This window comes from Nerophis ophidion, linkage group LG24 (assembly GCF_033978795.1).
Source record: "Nerophis ophidion isolate RoL-2023_Sa linkage group LG24, RoL_Noph_v1.0, whole genome shotgun sequence".
NCBI classification, from domain to species: Eukaryota; Metazoa; Chordata; class Actinopteri; order Syngnathiformes; family Syngnathidae; genus Nerophis; species Nerophis ophidion.
In genome coordinates this window covers 40,583,521-40,602,719 of record NC_084634.1, presented here as the reverse complement: position 1 = coordinate 40,602,719, position 19,199 = coordinate 40,583,521, and the positions used below count along the sequence as shown (strand labels likewise).

Below are 19,199 nucleotides of genomic sequence, written 5' to 3'. Positions count from 1 at the left end.
TAACAGCAAGTCATATCAAAGCACAATGTTTCATATGTACAGTTAAAATCTGTACATACAATAAGTCGGGGGTCAGCAACCTGCGGCTCTTTAGCACCGCCCTAGTGGCTCGCTGGAGCTTTTTCCAAAATGTGGAAAATATGTTTGTTGTTTTAATTTTTCTTTTGGAGGACAATCACAATACAAACCTTCTTAATTGTTAAAAAGCCCACTGTTTAATATGTGTGTGTTTTTGCTTCATTGATGACAGCATTTGGCCAGCGCCATTTTTTCCTACTAATTTTGGCGGTCCTTGAACTCACCGTAGTTGGTTTACATGTACAACTTTCTCAGACGCTGCCACAAAAAGACGTGTTTTCTGCCACTCCTTCTTAGTTTCATTTTGTCCACCAAATGTTTCATGCTGTGCGTGAATTCGCAATGGTGAGCTTTATTGATGTCACTGACTTACAAGGAGTGCTAATAATCCATGCTAACATGCTATTTAGGCTATCCGTGTGTACACATTCCATCCTTATGCCTTGTTTGTAAGTATATTCGAGTACATTTAATTTCCTTTACTTATGTCCTCTGTGTATTTAATTTATATTTGCATGTTGCATGACACATTATCTGTATGTAGTATTGGCTTCATTTCTCATTGTGTGCCATGTTGTTCCAGACCACAGCAAACGTTACCCAGTTTGCAAAGATTGTAATAAATCCATTAGAAGAAGACAGCCTGTCCTTTTCCTTTAACTTGGGCACACACGTCTATACCTTCGGCAGTTTAAAGACAGTCATTTCTAGGAATTATCTACCCCTCTAAGACACTTACCTAATATGTTGTCTTCATTATAATACTTAGAGGAGGCGTTTAACTTTTTGCGGCTCCAGACAGATTTGTTTTTTGTATTTTTGGTGCAATATGGCTCTTTCAACCTGTTGGGTTGACAACCCCTGCAATAGATGATAAATAGTCCATGTAGTGCAGTCCTGGGCAATTATTTTGACTCACGGGCCAGATTTAGAGGAAGAAATGTGTCTGGGGGCCGGTATACCTATTTTTAGGAACATTAATACAAAACCTCACAATAACGTCTGACTGAATGCAAAAAACGCCATAAAAAAACGGAATGGAATATTTCTATGAAGGATAAAACACTGAATATTGACAAAATATGAACGTCACACCCCCTCTCGATTGACATATTTTACAATCAAGTCAGACGCAACAAAAATGCAATAAACACAGCGAATTATCAACGTGAAGTATAAAAAAAAAACCCACCTATAATATTATACATCTGATAAATCACTAAGCTTTTCAATTTTGTAGCAAAAATCTGCCCGACATCCGCATTTCAGGCTGTGGAAACGCTCACCACCCACACTGCTTGGTGCCTCGTCTGAGCTGCTCTGACTTAGATTACCATAGTAACTAAATAGATTACCATAATAACTAATTAGATTACCATAATAACTAGTATATCATGCAAAAGCACAGATTCCAACCATTACTTGGGAATGTCCGGCGGGCCAGGTTGAAAAGCTTGACGGGCCACATGTGGCCCCCGGGCTTTAATTTGCCCAGGTCTGATCTAGAAAATAGGCCACGCTTGAGTTACCTTTTTAGCAATGCAGAGAGTACGCAGGCCTTCTCGAGCGTAGCTGTCTAAATGCTTTTGGGTTCGCTCTCGAATGTGACTATAGCTCTCCGGAGCCTGTTCCGCACCTGCACATGACACAACAAAACACAATCTATTTGAGTCTTGCTGGCTGCTTTCATTTGAACTTACCTCACTATGTTATGTAGTCACTACAGTAATTGTGTTCACATCCACAGGAACCACATGGGTTAGCCTACTCTAAACAGTATTTACAACCTTACCAGTGTTCACTTCACAGCCACAGATGGTTCATTTACCTATTTACATTGTTTACACCTGTTTGTTTCAGTCACTATGTTATTTAGTCACTCCAGTAATTACAACTTGTGTTCACATCCACAGGAACCACATGGGTTAGTTTGATCTATACAGTATTTACAACCTTACTAGTGTTCACTTCACAGCCACAAATGGTCCACCTACTTTTTGACATTATTTACATATTACTATGTCTGTTTCAGTCACTATGGTATTTAGTCACTACAGCAATTATGTTCACATCCACAGGAACCACATGGGTTAGCCTACTCTATACAGTATTTACAACCACAATAGTGTTCACTTCACAGCCACAGATGGTTCATTTACCTATTTACATTATTTACACATTACTATGTCTGTTCAAGTCACAATGTTATTTAGTCATTACAGTAATTCTGTTTACATCCACAGGAACTCCATGGGTTAGCCTACTCTATACAGTATTTACAACTTTACTAGTGTTCACTTCACAGCCACAGATGGTTCATTTACCTATTTACATTATTTACACATTACTATGTCTGTTCAAGTCACAATGTTATTTAGTCATTACAGTAATTCTGTTTACATCCACAGGAACCCCATGGGCTACTCTACTCTATACAGTATTTACAACCTTACTAGTGTTCACTTCACAGCCACAGATGGTTCATTTACCTATTTACATTATTTACATCTGACTATGTTGGTTTCAGTCACTATGTTATTTAGTCACTACAGTAATTACAACTTGTGTTTACATCCACAGGAACCACATGGGTTAGCCTACTCTGTACAGTATTTACAACCTTACTAGTGTTCACCTCACAGCCACAGATGCTCCATTCAGTTATTAACATTATTTTTTTCTGTTTCAGTCCCTATGTTATATAGTCACTACAGTAATTGTGTTCACATCCACAGGAACCACATGGGTTAGCCTACTCTATACAGTATTTACAACCTTACTAGTGTTCACTTCACAGCCACAGATGGTTCATCTACCTATTTGCATTATTTACACCTGACTATGTTGGTTTCAGTCACTATGTTATGTAGTCACTACAGTAATTGTGTACACATCCACAGGAACCACATGGGTTAGCCTACTCTATACAGTATTTACAACCTTACTATTGTTCACTTCACAGCCACAGATGGTTCATTTACCTATTTACATTATTTACACCGGACTATGTTGGTTTCAGTCAGTATGTTATATAGTCACTACAGTAATTACAATTTGTGTTTACATCCACAGGAACCACATGGGTTAGCCTACTCTATACAGTATTTACAACCTTACTAGTGTTCACTTCACAGCCACAGATGGTTCATCTACCTATTTGCATTATTTACACCTGACTATGTTGGTTTCAGTCACTATGTTATGTAGTCACTACAGTAATTGTGTACACATCCACAGGAACCACATGGGTTAGCCTACTCTATACAGTATTTACAACCTTACTATTGTTCACTTCACAGCCACAGATGGTTCATTTACCTATTTACATTATTTACACCGGACTATGTTGGTTTCAGTCAGTATGTTATATAGTCACTACAGTAATTACAATTTGTGTTTACATCCACAGGAACCACATGGGTTAGCCTACTCTATACAGTATTTACAACCTTACTAGTGTTTACTTCACAGCCACGGATGGTTCGTTTACCTATTTGCATTATTTACCCCTGACTATCTTGGTTTCAGTCACTATGTTATCTAGTCACTACAGTAATTGTGTTCACATCCACAGGAACCACATGGGTTAGCCTAACTCTATACAGTATTTACAACCTTACTAATGTTCTCTTCACAGCCACAAATGGTTCATCTACTTATTCACATTATTGTGTCTGTTTCAGTCACTATGTTATTTAGTCACTAAAGTAATTGTGTTCACATCCACAGGAACCACATGGGTTAGCCTACTCTATACAGTATTTACAACCTTACTAGTGTTCACTTCACAGCCACAGATGGTTCATCTACTTATTTGACATTATTTATACATTACTATGTCTGTTTCAGTCACTATGTTATTTAGTCACTACAGTAATTGTGTTCACATCCACAGGAACCACATGGGTTAGCGACACTAGTTCAGTTCAATCAATAGATCAATCAATAGTTACTTATATAGCCCTAAATCACGAGTGTCTCAAAGGACTGCACAAGCCACAACGACGTTCTCGGCTCAGATCCCACATCAGGGCAAGGAAAAACTCAACCCAATGGGATGACAATGAGAAACCTTGGAGGGGACCGCAGATGTGGGGACTCCCCTCCTGGGCGACCGGTGCAATGGACGTCGAGTGGCTCTAGCATAATATTGTGAGAGTCCAGTCCATAGTGGATCTAACATAAAAGTGAGAGTCGAGTCCATAGTGGATCTAACATAAAAGTGTAAGAGTCCAGTCAATAGTGGATCTAACATAAAAGTGAGAGTCCAGTCCATAGTGGATCCAACATAATAGTGAGAGTCCAGTCCATAGTGGATCTAACAGAACAGTGTGAGAGTCCAGTCCATAGTGGATCTAATATAATAGTGAGAGTCCAGTTCATTGTGGATCTAACATAACAGTGAGAGTCCAGTCCATAGTGGATCTAACATAATAGTGTGAGTCCAGTCCATAGTGGATCTAACATAATAGTGTGAGAGTCCAGTCCATAGTGGATCTAACATAATAGTGTGATAGTCCAGTCCATAGTGGATCTAACATAAAAGTGTAAGAGTCTAGTCCATACTGGATCCAACATAATAGTGAGGGTCCAATCCATAGTGGAATTAACATATTACTCAGAGTCCAGTCCATAGTGGATCTAACAGAACAGTGTGAGAGTGCAGTCCATAGTGGATCTAACATAATAGTGAGAGTCCAGTCCATTGTAGATCTAACATAATAGTGAGAGTCCAGTCCATAGTGGATCTAACATAATAGTGTGAGAGTCCAGTCCATAGTGGATCTAACATAATACTGAGAGTCCAGTCCATAGTGGATTTAACATAATAGTGAGGGTCCAGTCCATAGTGGATCTAACATAATAGTGAGAGTCCAGTCCATAGTAGATCCAACATAATAGTTTGAGAGTCCAGTCCATAGTGGATCTAACATAATTGTGTGAGAGTCCAGTCCATAGTGGATCTAACATAATAGTGAGAGTCCAGTCCATAGTGGATCTAACATAATAGTGTGAGAGTCCAGTCCATAGTGGATCTAACATAATAGTGTTAGAATCCAGTCCATAGTGGATCTAACATAATAGTGTGAGAGTCCAGTCCATAGTGGATCTAACATAATAGTGAGAGTCTAGTCCATAGTGGATCTAACATAATAGTTTGAGAGTCCAGTCCATAGGGGATCTAACATAATAGTGAGAGTCCAGTCCATAGTGGATCTAACATAATAGTGAGAGTCCAGTCCATAGTGGATCTAACATAATAGTGAGAGTCTAGTCCATAGTGGATCTAACATAATAGTTTGAGAGTCCAGTCCATAGGGGATCTAACATAATAGTGAGAGTCCAGTCCATAGTGGATCTAACATAATAGTGAGAGTCCAGTCCATAGTGGATTTATAATAATAGTGTGAGAGTCCAGTCATAAGTGTTAGTCCATAGTTACATAGTCCAGATAGTACATGACGATAGCGTGTACAAGTCTGCATGAAAACTCATACATCACACATGGGACGGTTTAGTAAGTAAAAATAGTTTTAGTTATATTGTAAAACTTACAATTGTTGCTTGGAGTGATGAGTGAAGAATCCATACGAGTGCAAACACTATTTTTAACATCACTCTGGTTAAAAAACAAGAACAAAACATTGGCGATATATGTAGTGGAAAACGCAGAAAAATATTCCACAAGCCGCAAAGTTCAAAGTGTCGGGAAAAGGTAGCGGCTTATATTCCGGAATGTTCGGTAATAGCTTCCAACAAGGTGTCCATATATTTTCCTGTCCCAATACACCACTATCAGTCAGGCGAACTTGCTTTCATTCCCGCTCAGTATTTACCTTTCGGTGTCTCAGCAAGGTCCATGATGACGGAATCCGCGCCCTTGGTGTAGACCACCACTTGTCCCGTGACAGGATGGCGGACCACCACCGACATCCTCTTCCTGTTGGAATCAAAGGGCAGGGTGTGGAGTAGCTGGACCACCCGAGTCCCCACTCCAGGCATGTTGACAGTAAGGCCATCTGTAGACCGTCCCCGCAGGGTACAGCGGTATGCTCGAGCTGCATGGACCAGAGCAGCTTCGTCCGGACTCTCCGCCTCATATCGCAGTTCGTCATCTGTGTGGTTCTCAGAAGCACCTTCCCTGATCATGTTCACAGCCTCGTCCTCCACCGGCTCTACAATGGAACCCTCTGTCGTCTGACAAACCGGGACTGAGACTTTGAAGGTGTTCTGTGTGAAAACTCCATCTGAGCAGCCAGGGTTTCCTCGCATTTGAGGAGGCATCTTTTTGGTTTCGTCCCCAGACTTCACAGGTGCTTGTGCTTCAGGTACCTGTAGTGGATATGAAGAGGTTGGTGCCTTGCTAGAAAGACCATGGACCACCAAATGCTTAGTTTATCGTGGTAATGGAGTGTTCCTCAGTATTTGATGCAGAGGTCAGAGACTTACGGCGTGGCTGGGAGAGGATACCACCACCGTGTTGCAAACAGCCAGCGCCAGGAAAAAGTCTGTGACACAGGCCAGTTCTCGGCTCGGAGAACTACCACCAAGAGGCAGCGTAGGAGGACAAAGCCCGCTCAATTTCTTCATCAGCTCAGGGTCTGGTGTCACCTCCTTTACCTGTTGGAAAAGATAGAGGAACCATAAGTATTTCTTTGCCATGGACAAGAAAATACAAACAAGATTTTGTTGGTAGGTCAGCAATAAAGATGTGAGTTTAATTGAGGTAATCATGGGTAGGATATCAGTAAGTAAGGTTCTGCATCAAAATGTCCCTGAAGATGTTCAAAGATGATTAATTAAAGTTAAAGTTCCAATGACTGGCACACACACACTAGGTGTGGTGAAATGTGTCCTCTGCATTTGACCCATCCCTATGTTCACCCCCTGGGAGGTGAGGGGAGCAGTGAGCAGCAGCGTGGGAATCATTTGGTGATTTAACCCCCAATTCCAAGCCTTGATGCTGAGTTCCAAACAGGGGGGCAATGAGTCCCATATTTTGTAGTCTTTGGAATGACTCTGCCGGGGTTTCAACTCACAACCAGCCTATCTCAGGGCGGACACTCTAACCACTAGGCCACCGAGCCGGCCAAATTAATTGAAGATTGACAACGAGAGCATCTGGAAGAAATGTCTATAAATAGGAGAATAACAGTACATGTAAATGCATTTCTCTGAACAAAACTGTTGGTTCCGAACAAAGACTTACCGGTTTCTCACACCGTGCACATTTGTTTGAGAGTCTCCAAAGTACAGTACAACATCCATCCACTCATCCATCCAGTTTCTACCGCTTGTCCCTTTCAGGGATAACGGGGGGTTGCTGGAGTCTATCTCAACTGCATTCAGACAGCATTTTTGGAGGTGGGAGGGGCCTATCTCCAGGTGCATGTCTCTGGAGGTGGGCGGGGCCTATCTCCAGGTGCATGTCTTTGGAGGTGGGCGGGGCCTATCTCCAGGTGCATGTCTTTGGAAGTGGGAGGAAGCCGGAGTACCCGGAGGGAACCCACGCATTCACGGGGAGAACATGCAAAGTCCACACAGAAAGATCTAGTCTTGAACTCAGGACTACTCAGGACCTTCGTATTTTTGTTAAAGTATTTTTCCGTGTGCTACATAACTCTTGTGTGGATGATATTCTGTACACCCTCCTGGTTTTTGGAGTATAAATATTTGGGGTTTTGGAACCGGGCAGCACGGTGAAAGAGGGGTTAGTGTGTCTGCCTCACAATACGAAGGTCCTGGGTTCGATCCTGCGCTCGGAATCTTTCCGTGTGGAGTTTGCATGTTCTATCCGTGACTGCGTGGGTTCTCTGCGGGTACTCCGGCTTTCTCCCACCTCCAAAGACATGCACCTGGGGATAGGCCCCTCCCACCTCCAAAGACATGCATCTGGGGATAAGCCCCTCCCACCTCCAAAGACATGCACCTGGGGATAGGCCCCTCCCACCTCCAAAGACATGCACCTGGGGATAGGCCCCTCCCACCTCCAAAGACATGCACCTGGGGATAGGCCCCTCCCACCTCCAAAGACATGCACCTGGAGATAGGCCCCTCCCACCTCCAAAGACATGCACCTGGGGATAGGTTGATTGGCAACACTAAATGGTCCCAAGTGTGTGAATGTTGTCTGTCTATCTGTGTTGGCCCGAATGCAGCTAATATAGGCTCCAGCGACCCCCGCAATCCCGAAAAGGACAAGCGTTAGAAAAATGGATGGATGGTTTTGGAACCTACCGTTGGACCTGGTCTGACCAATCTAAGTCTAAGACTAGATGTGAACAATGCAAGTCTAAGACTAGATGTAACAATCCAAATCCAAGATTAGATGTAACAATCCAAGTCTAAAACGAGAACTGACCAATCTAAGTCTAAGACTACATGTGACCAATCTAAGTCCAAGAATAGATGTGACCAATCTAAGTCTAAGACTAGAACTGACCAACTAAGTATAATACTAGATGTGACCAATCTAAGTCTAAGACTAGATGTGACCAATCTAAGTCTAAAACAAGATGTAACAATCTAAGTCTAAGACTAGACTTACAATCTAAGTCTAAAACAAGATGTAACAATCTAAGTCTAAGATTAGATGTGACCAATCTAAGTCTAAGACCAGATTTAACAATCTAAGTCTAAGACCAGATGCAACAATCTAAGTCCAAGACTAATTGTAACAATCTAAGTCTAAGACTAGCTGTAACAATCTAAGTCTAAGACCAGATGTAACAACCTAAGTATAAGACCAGATGTAACAATCTAAGTCTGAGACCAAATGTAACAACCTAAGTCTAAGACCAGATGTAACAACTTAAGTCCAAGACTAGATGTAACAATGTAAGTCCAAGACTGGATGTAACAATGTAAGTCTAAGACTAGATGTAACACTAAGTCTAAGACTAGATGTAACAATCTAAGTCTAAGACCAGATGTAACCATCTAAGTCTAAGACCAGATGTAACAATCTAAGTCTGAGACCAGATGTAACAACCTAAGTCTAAGACCAGATGTAACAATTTAAGTCCAAGACTACATGTAACAATCTAAGTCCAAGACTAGATGTAACAATCTAAGTCTAAGACTAGATGTAACAATCTAAGTCCAAGACTAGATATAACAATCTAAGTCTAAGACTAGATGTAACAATCTAAGTCTAAGACTAGATGTAACAATCTAAGTCCAAGACTAGATGTAACAATCTAAGTCCAAGACTAGATGTAACACTAAGTCTAAGACTAGATGTAACAATCTAAGTCTAAGACTAGATGTAACAATCTAAGTCCAAGACTAGATATAACAACCTAAGTCTAAGACTAGATGTAACAATCCAAGTCTAAGACTAGATGTAACAATCTAAGTCTAAGACTAGATGTAACAATCTGAGTCTATGATCGTGAAGTGATGAAGTCTTCTCAGATGAGAGGTGAAAAGTCTTCCAAGACAAATCTAAACAGTCCAGTTGCGGACGATTGAAGGCCCTGAGATGCAAGTGAGTTCAAACATTCATGCCCCAGTGTGGTTGGCACTGGGTGCCAGGTGGGTGAAGTGCCTTGCCCAAGAACACGACGGTCGTGACTTGGATGGCCAAAGCTGGACAGGAACCTGGAACCCCCCAAGTTCCCATCAGGGCCGAGCCATAACCAAAACTGATTGGCACATAGACCGTGTCTGAGTGCTGCGTAACAAACCATTTGGTTGGAGAAGGCACCAGCGCTCGGAAGGAAGTGATTGGAAGGTTCCTCGGACTCAGCTGGGACTGTGGGCAGACATGCTGACTGGCAGTTGATGCCGGAGGAACGGCGGCTTAGGGGTTCACTCTTCTCTTCCTCATACATCTTGAGTCTTCGCGCTGACACAGAAACAGAAAGGTAATACATGAGCACCGTGCTAATGTAAACACTGACTGAACAATCAGACACAGGTTTCTGTGTTCTGGTGGCCCCCCAGCGTAATACATCTTGGAACTTTCCCCTTCCAGTTTGGAGTTTTCAAAAAAAAAGCCTCCATATTCAATTGCTGCTAAATATTCAATGATTTTTTTTTTTAGCTAAAACTAAAAACTGCCTATTTTTGGTCCAAGAGTTGGTGGAGTCGGCTCTCTTGGTTGCTTAGTTGGGTCTGCTCCTGTCTATGGCCATGCTCCCCTCACCCCAGCAGACGATGGCATGGAACACCGCAGAGGTGAGGTGGTTCTGGCATCTGCTCAGGATGCCATCAGAATGCCTCCCTAGGGAGGTGTTTAGGCCACACAGTCTCCCCTGGGGGCGGGGTTGCCCACATATGCTGTCCTATCCAAGGTTTCTCATCGTCATCATTGTCACTGTCACTGACGTCCCATTTGGTGTGAGTTTTTCCTTGCCCTTATGTGGGCTCTGTACCGAGGATGTCGTTGTGGTTTGTGCAGCCCTTTGAGACACTTGTGATTTAGGGCTATATAAATAAACATTGATTGATTGATTGATTGATTCAACCGGCAGGAGGCCACGGGGAAGACCCAAGACACGTTGGGAAGACTTTGTCTCCCGGCTGGCCTGGGAACGCCTCGGGATGCCCTTGGAGGAGCTGGAACAACATTTTTCTTCTTTGTTCTTAGAACACACTTGAACTGAGTCCTATCAGTACTTGGTTTATCTTTGCTTGGTTCATTCCATGGTTTAATTCCACATGCGGATATACTTTGTCCAAATGTTTTCAATTGTACTTTTCTTTAAGGTTGTATTCCTCCTCTTTTGTTGAGAAGAATCCTACATTCTTGGGCAGCAGGTTAGAGTTAGCTTCGCACATCATTTTTGGTCCAAATCATTTAATTGTGGTCATTTGGATTCCATGAATAAAGGATTGGAATGTTCTCTATATCCAACATTACAGTGAGGTCCACAAGTACAAACCTTGTTTCCATATGAGTTGGGAAATTGTGTTCGATGTAAATATAAACAGAATACAATGATTTGCAAATCCTTTTCAAGCCATATTCAGTTGAATATGCTACAAAGACAACATATTTGATGTTCAAACTCATAAACATTTTTTTTTTGCAAATAATCATTAACTTTAGAATTTGATGCCAGCAACACGTGACAAAGAAGTTGGGAAAGGCGGCAATAAATACTGATAAAGTTGAGGAATGCTCATCAAACACTTATTTGGAACATCCCACAGGTGTGCAGGCTAATTGGGAACAGGTGGGTGCCGTGATTGGGTATAAAAACAGCTTCCCAAAAATGCTCAGTCTTTCACAAGAAAGGATGGGGCGAGGTACACCCCTTTGTCCACAACTGTGTGAGCAAATAGTCAAACAGTTTAAGAACAACCTTTCTCAAAGTGACATTGCAAGAAATTTAGGGATTTCAACATCTACGCTCCATAATATCATCAAAAGGTTCAGAGAATCTGGAGAAATCACTCCACGTAAGCGGCATGGCCGGAAACCAACATTGAATGACCGTGACCTTCCATCCCTCAGACGGCACTGTATCAAAAACCAACATCAATCTCTAAAGGATATCACCACATGGGTTCAGTAACACTTCAGAAAACCACTGTCACTAAATACAGTTCATCGCTACATCTGTATGTGCAAGTTAAAGCTCTACTATGCTAAGCGGAAGCCATTTATCAACAACATCCAGAAACGCCGACGGCTTGTCTGGGCCCGAGATCATCTAAGATGGACTGATGCAAAGTAGAAAAGTGTTCTGTGGTCTGACGAGTCCACATTTCAAATTGTTTTTGGAAATATTTGACATCATGTCATCCGGACCAAAGGGGAAGCGAACCATCCAGACTGTTATCGACGCAAAGTTCGAAAGCCAGCATGTGTGATGGTATGGGGGTGCATTAGTGCCCAAGGCATGGGTAACTTACACATCTGTGAAGGCACCATTAATGCTGAAAGGTACATACAGCTTTTGGAACAACATATGCTGCCATCTAAGCTCCGTCTTTTTCACGGACGCCCCTGCTTATTTCAGCTAGACAATGCCAAGCCACATTCAGCACGTGTTACAACAGCGTGGCTTTGTAGTAAAAGAGTGCGGGTACTTTCCTGGCCACCTGCAGTCCAGACCTGTCTCCCATGGAAAATGTGTGGCACTTTATGAATCGTAAAATAGGACAGCGGAGACCCTGGACTGTTGAAGGACTGAAGCTCTACATAAAACAAGAATGGGAAAGAATTCCACTTTCAAAGCTTCAACAATTAGTTTCCTCAGTTCCCAAACGTTTATTGAGTGTTGTTAAAAGAAAAGGTGATGTAACACAGTGGTGAACATGCCCTTTCCCAACTACTTTGGCACGTGTTGCAGCCATGAAATTATGAGTTAATTATTATTTGCAAAAAAAAAATAAAGTTTAGGAGTTTGAACATCAACTATTTTGTAGCATATTCAATTTAATATGAGGTGAAAATGATTTGCAAATCATTGTATTCTGTTTATATTTATATCTAACACAATTTCCCAACTCATATGGAAACTCTTAGCGACATCATCTAAAAAGAAAAATCCGGAAAATCACATATTGTTCGGGTCAGTGTTTTTAGCCCATTTTTCCACGAGAGGGCCCCCAAACAGCTGGGGTCCGTGGGGGGTTAGGTGTAATACACTTATCCACCACTTGTGGCAGTAATGACGAGATTAAACGAACTGAAGTTCGGCGTTAAAAGTCATAGAAAAGTCTCTTCAGCGTAAAAAAACACTAAATTGGTGAAGCTGAGTTTTTTAGGAAACATATAATTAGTTTTTTTTTCAGCACAACCTAGTTTGTAGATTGTAATAAATACTTGCAATAAATAAGTACGTTTATTTTTGATCAGTTATTAGCCTTTATGATGATTTTTAATAAAGAAATATGTATTTTTTTATTAACTTTAGCACTGGGTAATTGTACTCAAAAACATTTTTTCATCAGTTTTTATGAGTCCCTGCTTTTGCAGTATATTTGATTCCTATTTATTTGTATAATGAGCCTGACCTAAGCCTTGATAATAATCTTTGTGACACATCTTATTATGTGACAAGGCTGTAAAAGATTAGATATAATTATTTAATAGACATCATTATTTAATAGTATGCTGAGTGTTATTGAAACCATATTTACCGTTTTCCACATGAGGATATTCGATCCCATAAATACTACAACGGCAAAAAACCATCTTGTTCTCGGTGAGAGTCCCGGTCTTGTCAGAGAAGAGGTACTGGACCTGACCCAGGTTCTCGGTTATGTTGAGCGCGCGGCACTGGATCCTGCCGTGGGTGTGCGGGTTGTAGAGGAAAAGATCATTCTGGATGAAGTAGATCTGGCCCAGCTTGACAATCTCAATGGACACGTAGAGAGAGATGGGGATCAGCACCTGGGGACCACATGACTCGGGATTGAGAAAAACACACAAGCTATGGAAATAATATACTGTATTGTAAATAGAATATTTCACATTTACTCATCGTGGGCTTGAATTTCATTTCATTTTGGGAATCTAATGATTTAAATGAATTATTCCCCCTTCCAAAAAACTGGATTGTGATGGAAATTACATCATACTGTATTTCCTTGAATTGCCGCCGGGGCGCTAATTCATTTAAAACCTCTTCTCACTCCGGCACTTACCAAAGGCATGCGGTAAATTTAGGCCTGCGCTTATAAATTTGAGTGTGATGTAAGGATACCATCATGAAAAGCACATTTAATAAAAAAAGTGTTTTTACTTATAAATGAAGTCCATGAGCAGCTCCTTCTGATCAAAAGCATCCATAACTTGTTTATAGAAGTCTTCCTTATCTTTCTTCAGTTTTAAAAGTCTCTCTGTCTCGATGGAGATCTTTCTTTATTACCTCCTGCTTCCATTGAAAGTCCAGTTTAGAAAACTGTTTTATTTTAGATATGTAATCCTCCATGTTAAAAGTGCAAGCAAGAGGAAAAAATAAACGATCGCTGCTTGTTGTCACTTCTTCTGCAGCCGAGTAGTCGCAAGAAGGATCACTAGCGCCCTCTACCACCAGGAGGCGGGAGTCATTTAATGACTCATATTTGACACGCGCAGCTACGGTATATTAATAAAACATAGCTGATTACTGTTCTTTTTAGCATATTCAATAGCTTGGACCTTAAATCCTCCTGAATAGCTCTTAATCTTCTTCCCTTTATGCGATTTCAAATTATTGAAATCAGCCTCCTCCATTTTGAAAATGATGACAAGTGAAGTTTCACTCGTGACGTGACGAGTTTGACCCGGCGGAAATTCTAGACATGCGCTAATAAAAATAATATTTTACGAAACGAGTTTGACCCGGCGTTAATCCTGAGCCGGTGGTAATGCTAAGCATGCGCTAATTATTTTGCGAAATGAGTTTGACCCGGCAGTAATTCTAGGCAGGCGCATACTATATACCAAGGAAATACGGTAATTGAATTTCAAAAACAAAAATTGGGCAAAAGTGAATGATTGAGTCCAAATCAAACATAAACAAGATGCAGTTATTGACTTTTTAAAAAATGGTGCTGTAGGTTCCAACATGTCATTATTTTTGTTGACATGACTTATTGGATAATTGTGGATTTTAAAATACACAGATCAAACATTTACACCTAAGTACCTAAAAGGCAAATTTGGCGTGGACTGAAAAAGCCAGTTTTGCATCGCCATTATAGTCAAATAAGTCCCTAACCAGATGTCTTAAAAGGGAAGTGCACTTGTTTGAATTGGGCCTATCATTCACAATCCCTCAAACTTCTCGGTAAGGTCTATTCAGATCTACTGGAGAGGACGCTACGCCGGATAGTCCAACCTGGGATTCAGCAGTGCAACGGCTGTTTATGACCACCTCCCCTTAGGAGCAGCTGCGTACTGTAATGTAATGCAATGTAATCAGAAAAGGGTGCGAGGCACACAGGTGCTCTCCTCATGAGCTAAATTAAATCCTGTCTATGTTTGATTTCCTTTGCTTCTTGTCTTGTCAAATAGACGTCATCGGTGTTTGAACCTGACAAAGTGATTATTACATTTCAACAGATTTTGAAACAGAAAATAAGCAGACGTTAACAGTAAATAAACAAGTAGATTAATAATACATGTTTACAGTTTGTCCCTCATAATGTGTATAAAATAATAGGTGTATAAATGACACAATATGTTACTGCAGACTAATTAGGAGTCTTTGTTTGTTTACTTACATCTAAAAGACAAGTTGTCTAGTATGTTCAACATTTCATTGAAGGACTAAATGACAATAATAAACATATGTTTCATCTACACTAACATTTTTTTTTATAATAAAGAAGTGAAGTCAAGTGAATTAAATTTATATAGCGCTTTTCTCTAGTGACTCAAAGCGCTTTACATAGTGAAACCCAATATCTAAGTTCCATTTAAAGCAGTGTGGGTGGCACTGAGAGCAGGTGGGTAAAGTGTCTTGCCCAAGGACACAACGGCAGTGACTAGGATGGCAGAAGCGGGAATCGAACCTGCAACCCTCAAGTTGCTGGCACGGCCGCTCTATCAACCGAGCTATACTGGTTCAAAGACAATAATGACATTTTTGTTTCCTTTTATTTAGAAAAGTATGGAAATACATTTAGTCAAGCCTCGTTCAAAGTTGAATGGGTTTGGTTAATTTTCCTCAAGGTGTGTGGGTGAATGCCAGGTACCTGCAGCACGATGACCATGGTCCAGAAGACGTAGAAGGCAGCCAGAGCAGGAGACGTGTCCTCCTCAGTCAGAAATACTGCATTTTGCAGCTTCTTCAGCCAGAGTCCATGGCCTAAAAAAAACATGGAGACATTTAGAGAGACCCCCATGCCCTCCTGTTGTTGTTGTTGTTGTTGTTGTTGTGTCGGCACACACCGATGGCAGCGGTGAGACACATGATGATCAGCAGGAAGACACACCAAAGGACATCAACGTTCAGGCGCCTCTCCAACCGGCTCCACTTATATCTTGGCCCGCTGTTGTTCATCATGGCTTTGGTCTCGTGTCCTGGACCACACCAAGGTTTTGGCGATCAGGAGAAGGTGCGTAAACTTCACCTTTTTTAAAACTGCCGGTCTAGGCGTGGTTGCAATTGTGTTTCTATGGTGACTGCTATGTGACACTTCAATCGTTACATCACCTCATTTCTGGTCTATAAGACGCTACATTTGAACCTACATGTTTTACTCATTTATTCTAAGCTTCATGTCCATCCATCCATCCATCATCTTCCGCTTATCCGAGGTCGGGTCGCGGGGGCAGCAGCCTAAGCAGGGAAGCCCAGACTTCCCTCTCCCCAGCCACTTCGTCTAGCTCTTCCCGGGGGATCCCGAGGCGTTCCCAGGCCAGCCGGGAGACATAGTCTTCCCAACGTGTCCTGGGTCTTCCTCGTGGCCTCCTGCCTAGGGAGGCAGTCGGGTGGCATCCTGACCAGATGCCCGAACCACCTCATCTGGCTCCTCTCCATGTGGAGGAGCAGCGACTTTACTCTGAGTTCCTCCCGGATGGCAGAGCTTCTCACCCTATCTCTAAGGGAGAGACCCGCCACCCGGCGGAGGAAACTTATTTGGGCCGCTTGTACCCGTGATCTTATCCTTTCGGTCATAACCCAAAGCTCATGACCATAGGTGAGGATGGGAACGTAGATCGACCGGTAAATTGAGAGCTTTGCCTTCCGGCTCAGCTCTTTTTTCACCACAACGGATCGATACAGCGTCCGCATTACTGAAGACGCCGCACCGATCCGCCTGTCGATCTCGCGATCCACTCTTTCCCCACTCGTGAACAAGACTCCTAGGTACTTGAACTCCTCTACTTGGGGCAGGGTCTCCTCCCCAACCCGGTGATGGCACTCCACCCTTTTCCGGGCGAGAACCATGGACTCGGGACTTGGAGGTGCTGATTCTCATCCCGGTCGCTTCACACTCGCCTGCGAACCGATCCAGTGAGAGCTGAAGATCTTGGCCAGATGAAGCCATCAGGACCACATCATCTACAAAAAGCAGAGACCTAATCCTGCAGCCAACAAACCGGAACCCCTCAACGCCTTGACTGCGCCTAGAAATTCTGTCCATAAGCTTCAGGTGTTGTCAGTAAATGTAGCATTGTCACATTGGGCTGACAGAATTGCTCACATTAAATCAAACACACTCACACAATAAGTCAGTCAGCCATTTAGCTCGGTATGAGTTGATACCAAAATGGATACATGGATGATACAGCAGAGGATTGGGAGAATGTCATGTGGTCAGATGAAACCAAAATAGAACTTTTTGGTATAAACTCAACTGGTGGTGTTTGGAGGAAGAAGAATACTGAGTTGCATCCCAAGAAGACCACACCTACTGTGAAGCATGGGGGTGGAAAGAATGAATGGGGCCATGTATCGTGAGATTTGGAGCCAAAACCTCCTTCCATCAGTGAGAGCTTTGAATGGTTGACCAAATACTTATTTTCCACCATCATTTACAAATAAATTCTTTAAAATTCCTACAATGTGAATTCCTGCATTTTTTTTTCCCACATTCTGTCTCTCACAGTTGAAGTGTACCTATGATGAAAATGACAGACCTCTGTCATCATTTTAAGTGGGAGAACTTGCACAATCGCTGGTTGACTAAATACTTTTTTGCCCCACTGTATATATATATATATATATATATGTATATATATATATATATATATATATATATACATATATATATATATATATCATGATTGGATTATCCAGAGAATAGTGCTCGATACCGTGGTAGAGCGCAATATGTAGGTGTGGGAAAAACCACAAGACTACTTCATCTCTACAGAACTGTTTCATGAGGGGTTCCCTCAATCATCAGGAGATTTTAATGGAAGCATTCACATACAATGGTTTATATAGGGCACAGAGTGGGTGGGTACAGGCAGGCGTAGGGTGTGGTGATTGGCTCATGTGTTACCTAGGTGGTGTTTCCGTCTGTGACGGCATGTTGAAATGATTTCACTGCGCTTGTTGAGGGATGACAGGTCTGGATGATATATAATAAACTGTTTCTCTTTTAAGCATAGGCTGCATCTTTTATTACCACTGTTGTAAGGTGTGCTGGATGCAAGAATTTGCCATGTTATTGAAAATTCAACATTTAGAACCTCAAAGACAATAATGTTGAATATTCAATAAAATGGCAAATTCTTGCATCCAGCACACCTTACAACAGTGGTAATAAAAGATGCAACCTATGCTTTAAAGAGAAACTATTTATTATATATCATCCAGACCTGTCATCCCTCAACAAGCGCAGTGAAATCATATCAACATGCCGCCACAGATGGAAACACCTCCTAAGTAACACATGAGCCAATCACCACACCCTACGCCTGCCTGTACCCACCCACTCTGTGCCCTATATAAACCATTGTATGTGAATGCGTACATTAAAATCTCCTAATGATTGAGGGAACCCCTCATGAAACAGTTCTGTAGAGATGAAGTAGTCTTGTGATTTTTTCCCACACCTACATATATATATGTGTGTATGTATGTATGTATGTATGTATGTATGTATGTAAATATACATATATGTATATATATATACATATGTTGATGGTGTGACTGTCTTACCAGCATAGACCACGATGCCCACCACAGTCTCTGTATTACGAACCGTGCAACTTCTCAGAAGTAGATTGTTATTGTGCAGGCCAGCACGAGCTCCACTTGGTTGCTCCCTGAAAAAGACAAATGAACACAAACTCGTCGATTCCAAACAAATATCACCTAAACACGCCGTCATCGACACAGACTTCTTTGTTGTTCTTACATGAAACCTCGGAACCTGCCGAGGTCATTGTTGGGATTCTCACACTCAATGCGACTGTGGAAGCTCTCAGGGCTGAACACTCTTTCCTGCAAAAAATACAATAAAATAAATGAAACACACACACATTTATTATGGTCCCAGCACCTCAACCCCTCGTAAGAGGAAGTGGAAGTTTGAAGTTCCTAGGAGTAGCCCAGTCCACCCAGCTGGACTCTGCTGTGTATCTGGCAACCTCAGTCGGGGAGAGGGGACTACAGAATTTGAACTCTGATTGTAGTACCATATCTGGCCACATTATTACATATGGCTCCTTTAAATGGGAAATACTAAAAGTAAATCAAACAAACCTTGAATAAAGT

The 19,199-nt window shown here is 41.8% G+C and overlaps 1 protein-coding gene across 8 annotated transcripts in view; it reads right to left on the bottom strand.

The window, feature by feature from the left end:
* atp10d (ATPase phospholipid transporting 10D) overlaps positions 1 to 19,199 on the bottom strand; it is a 57,430-nt gene that overhangs the window by 20,528 nt on the left and 17,703 nt on the right. For all 8 annotated transcript variants that reach the window (XR_009804188.1, XR_009804187.1, XR_009804190.1 and 5 more), the window contains exons 5-13: positions 18,841 to 18,926; positions 18,642 to 18,748; positions 15,917 to 16,048; positions 15,721 to 15,833; positions 13,177 to 13,429; positions 9,768 to 9,928; positions 6,529 to 6,699; positions 5,916 to 6,411; positions 1,608 to 1,714 (exon numbers count right to left, since the gene is read on the bottom strand). Coding sequence is in view for 1 of the 8 variants with exons in the window: in XM_061886863.1 (XP_061742847.1) it covers positions 1,608 to 1,714; positions 5,916 to 6,411; positions 6,529 to 6,699; positions 9,768 to 9,928; positions 13,177 to 13,429; positions 15,721 to 15,833; positions 15,917 to 16,048; positions 18,642 to 18,748; positions 18,841 to 18,926 (1,626 nt within the window). In the remaining 7 variants the exon portion in view is untranslated. The remainder of the gene's footprint in view (positions 1 to 1,607; positions 1,715 to 5,915; positions 6,412 to 6,528; positions 6,700 to 9,767; positions 9,929 to 13,176; positions 13,430 to 15,720; positions 15,834 to 15,916; positions 16,049 to 18,641; positions 18,749 to 18,840; positions 18,927 to 19,199) is intronic.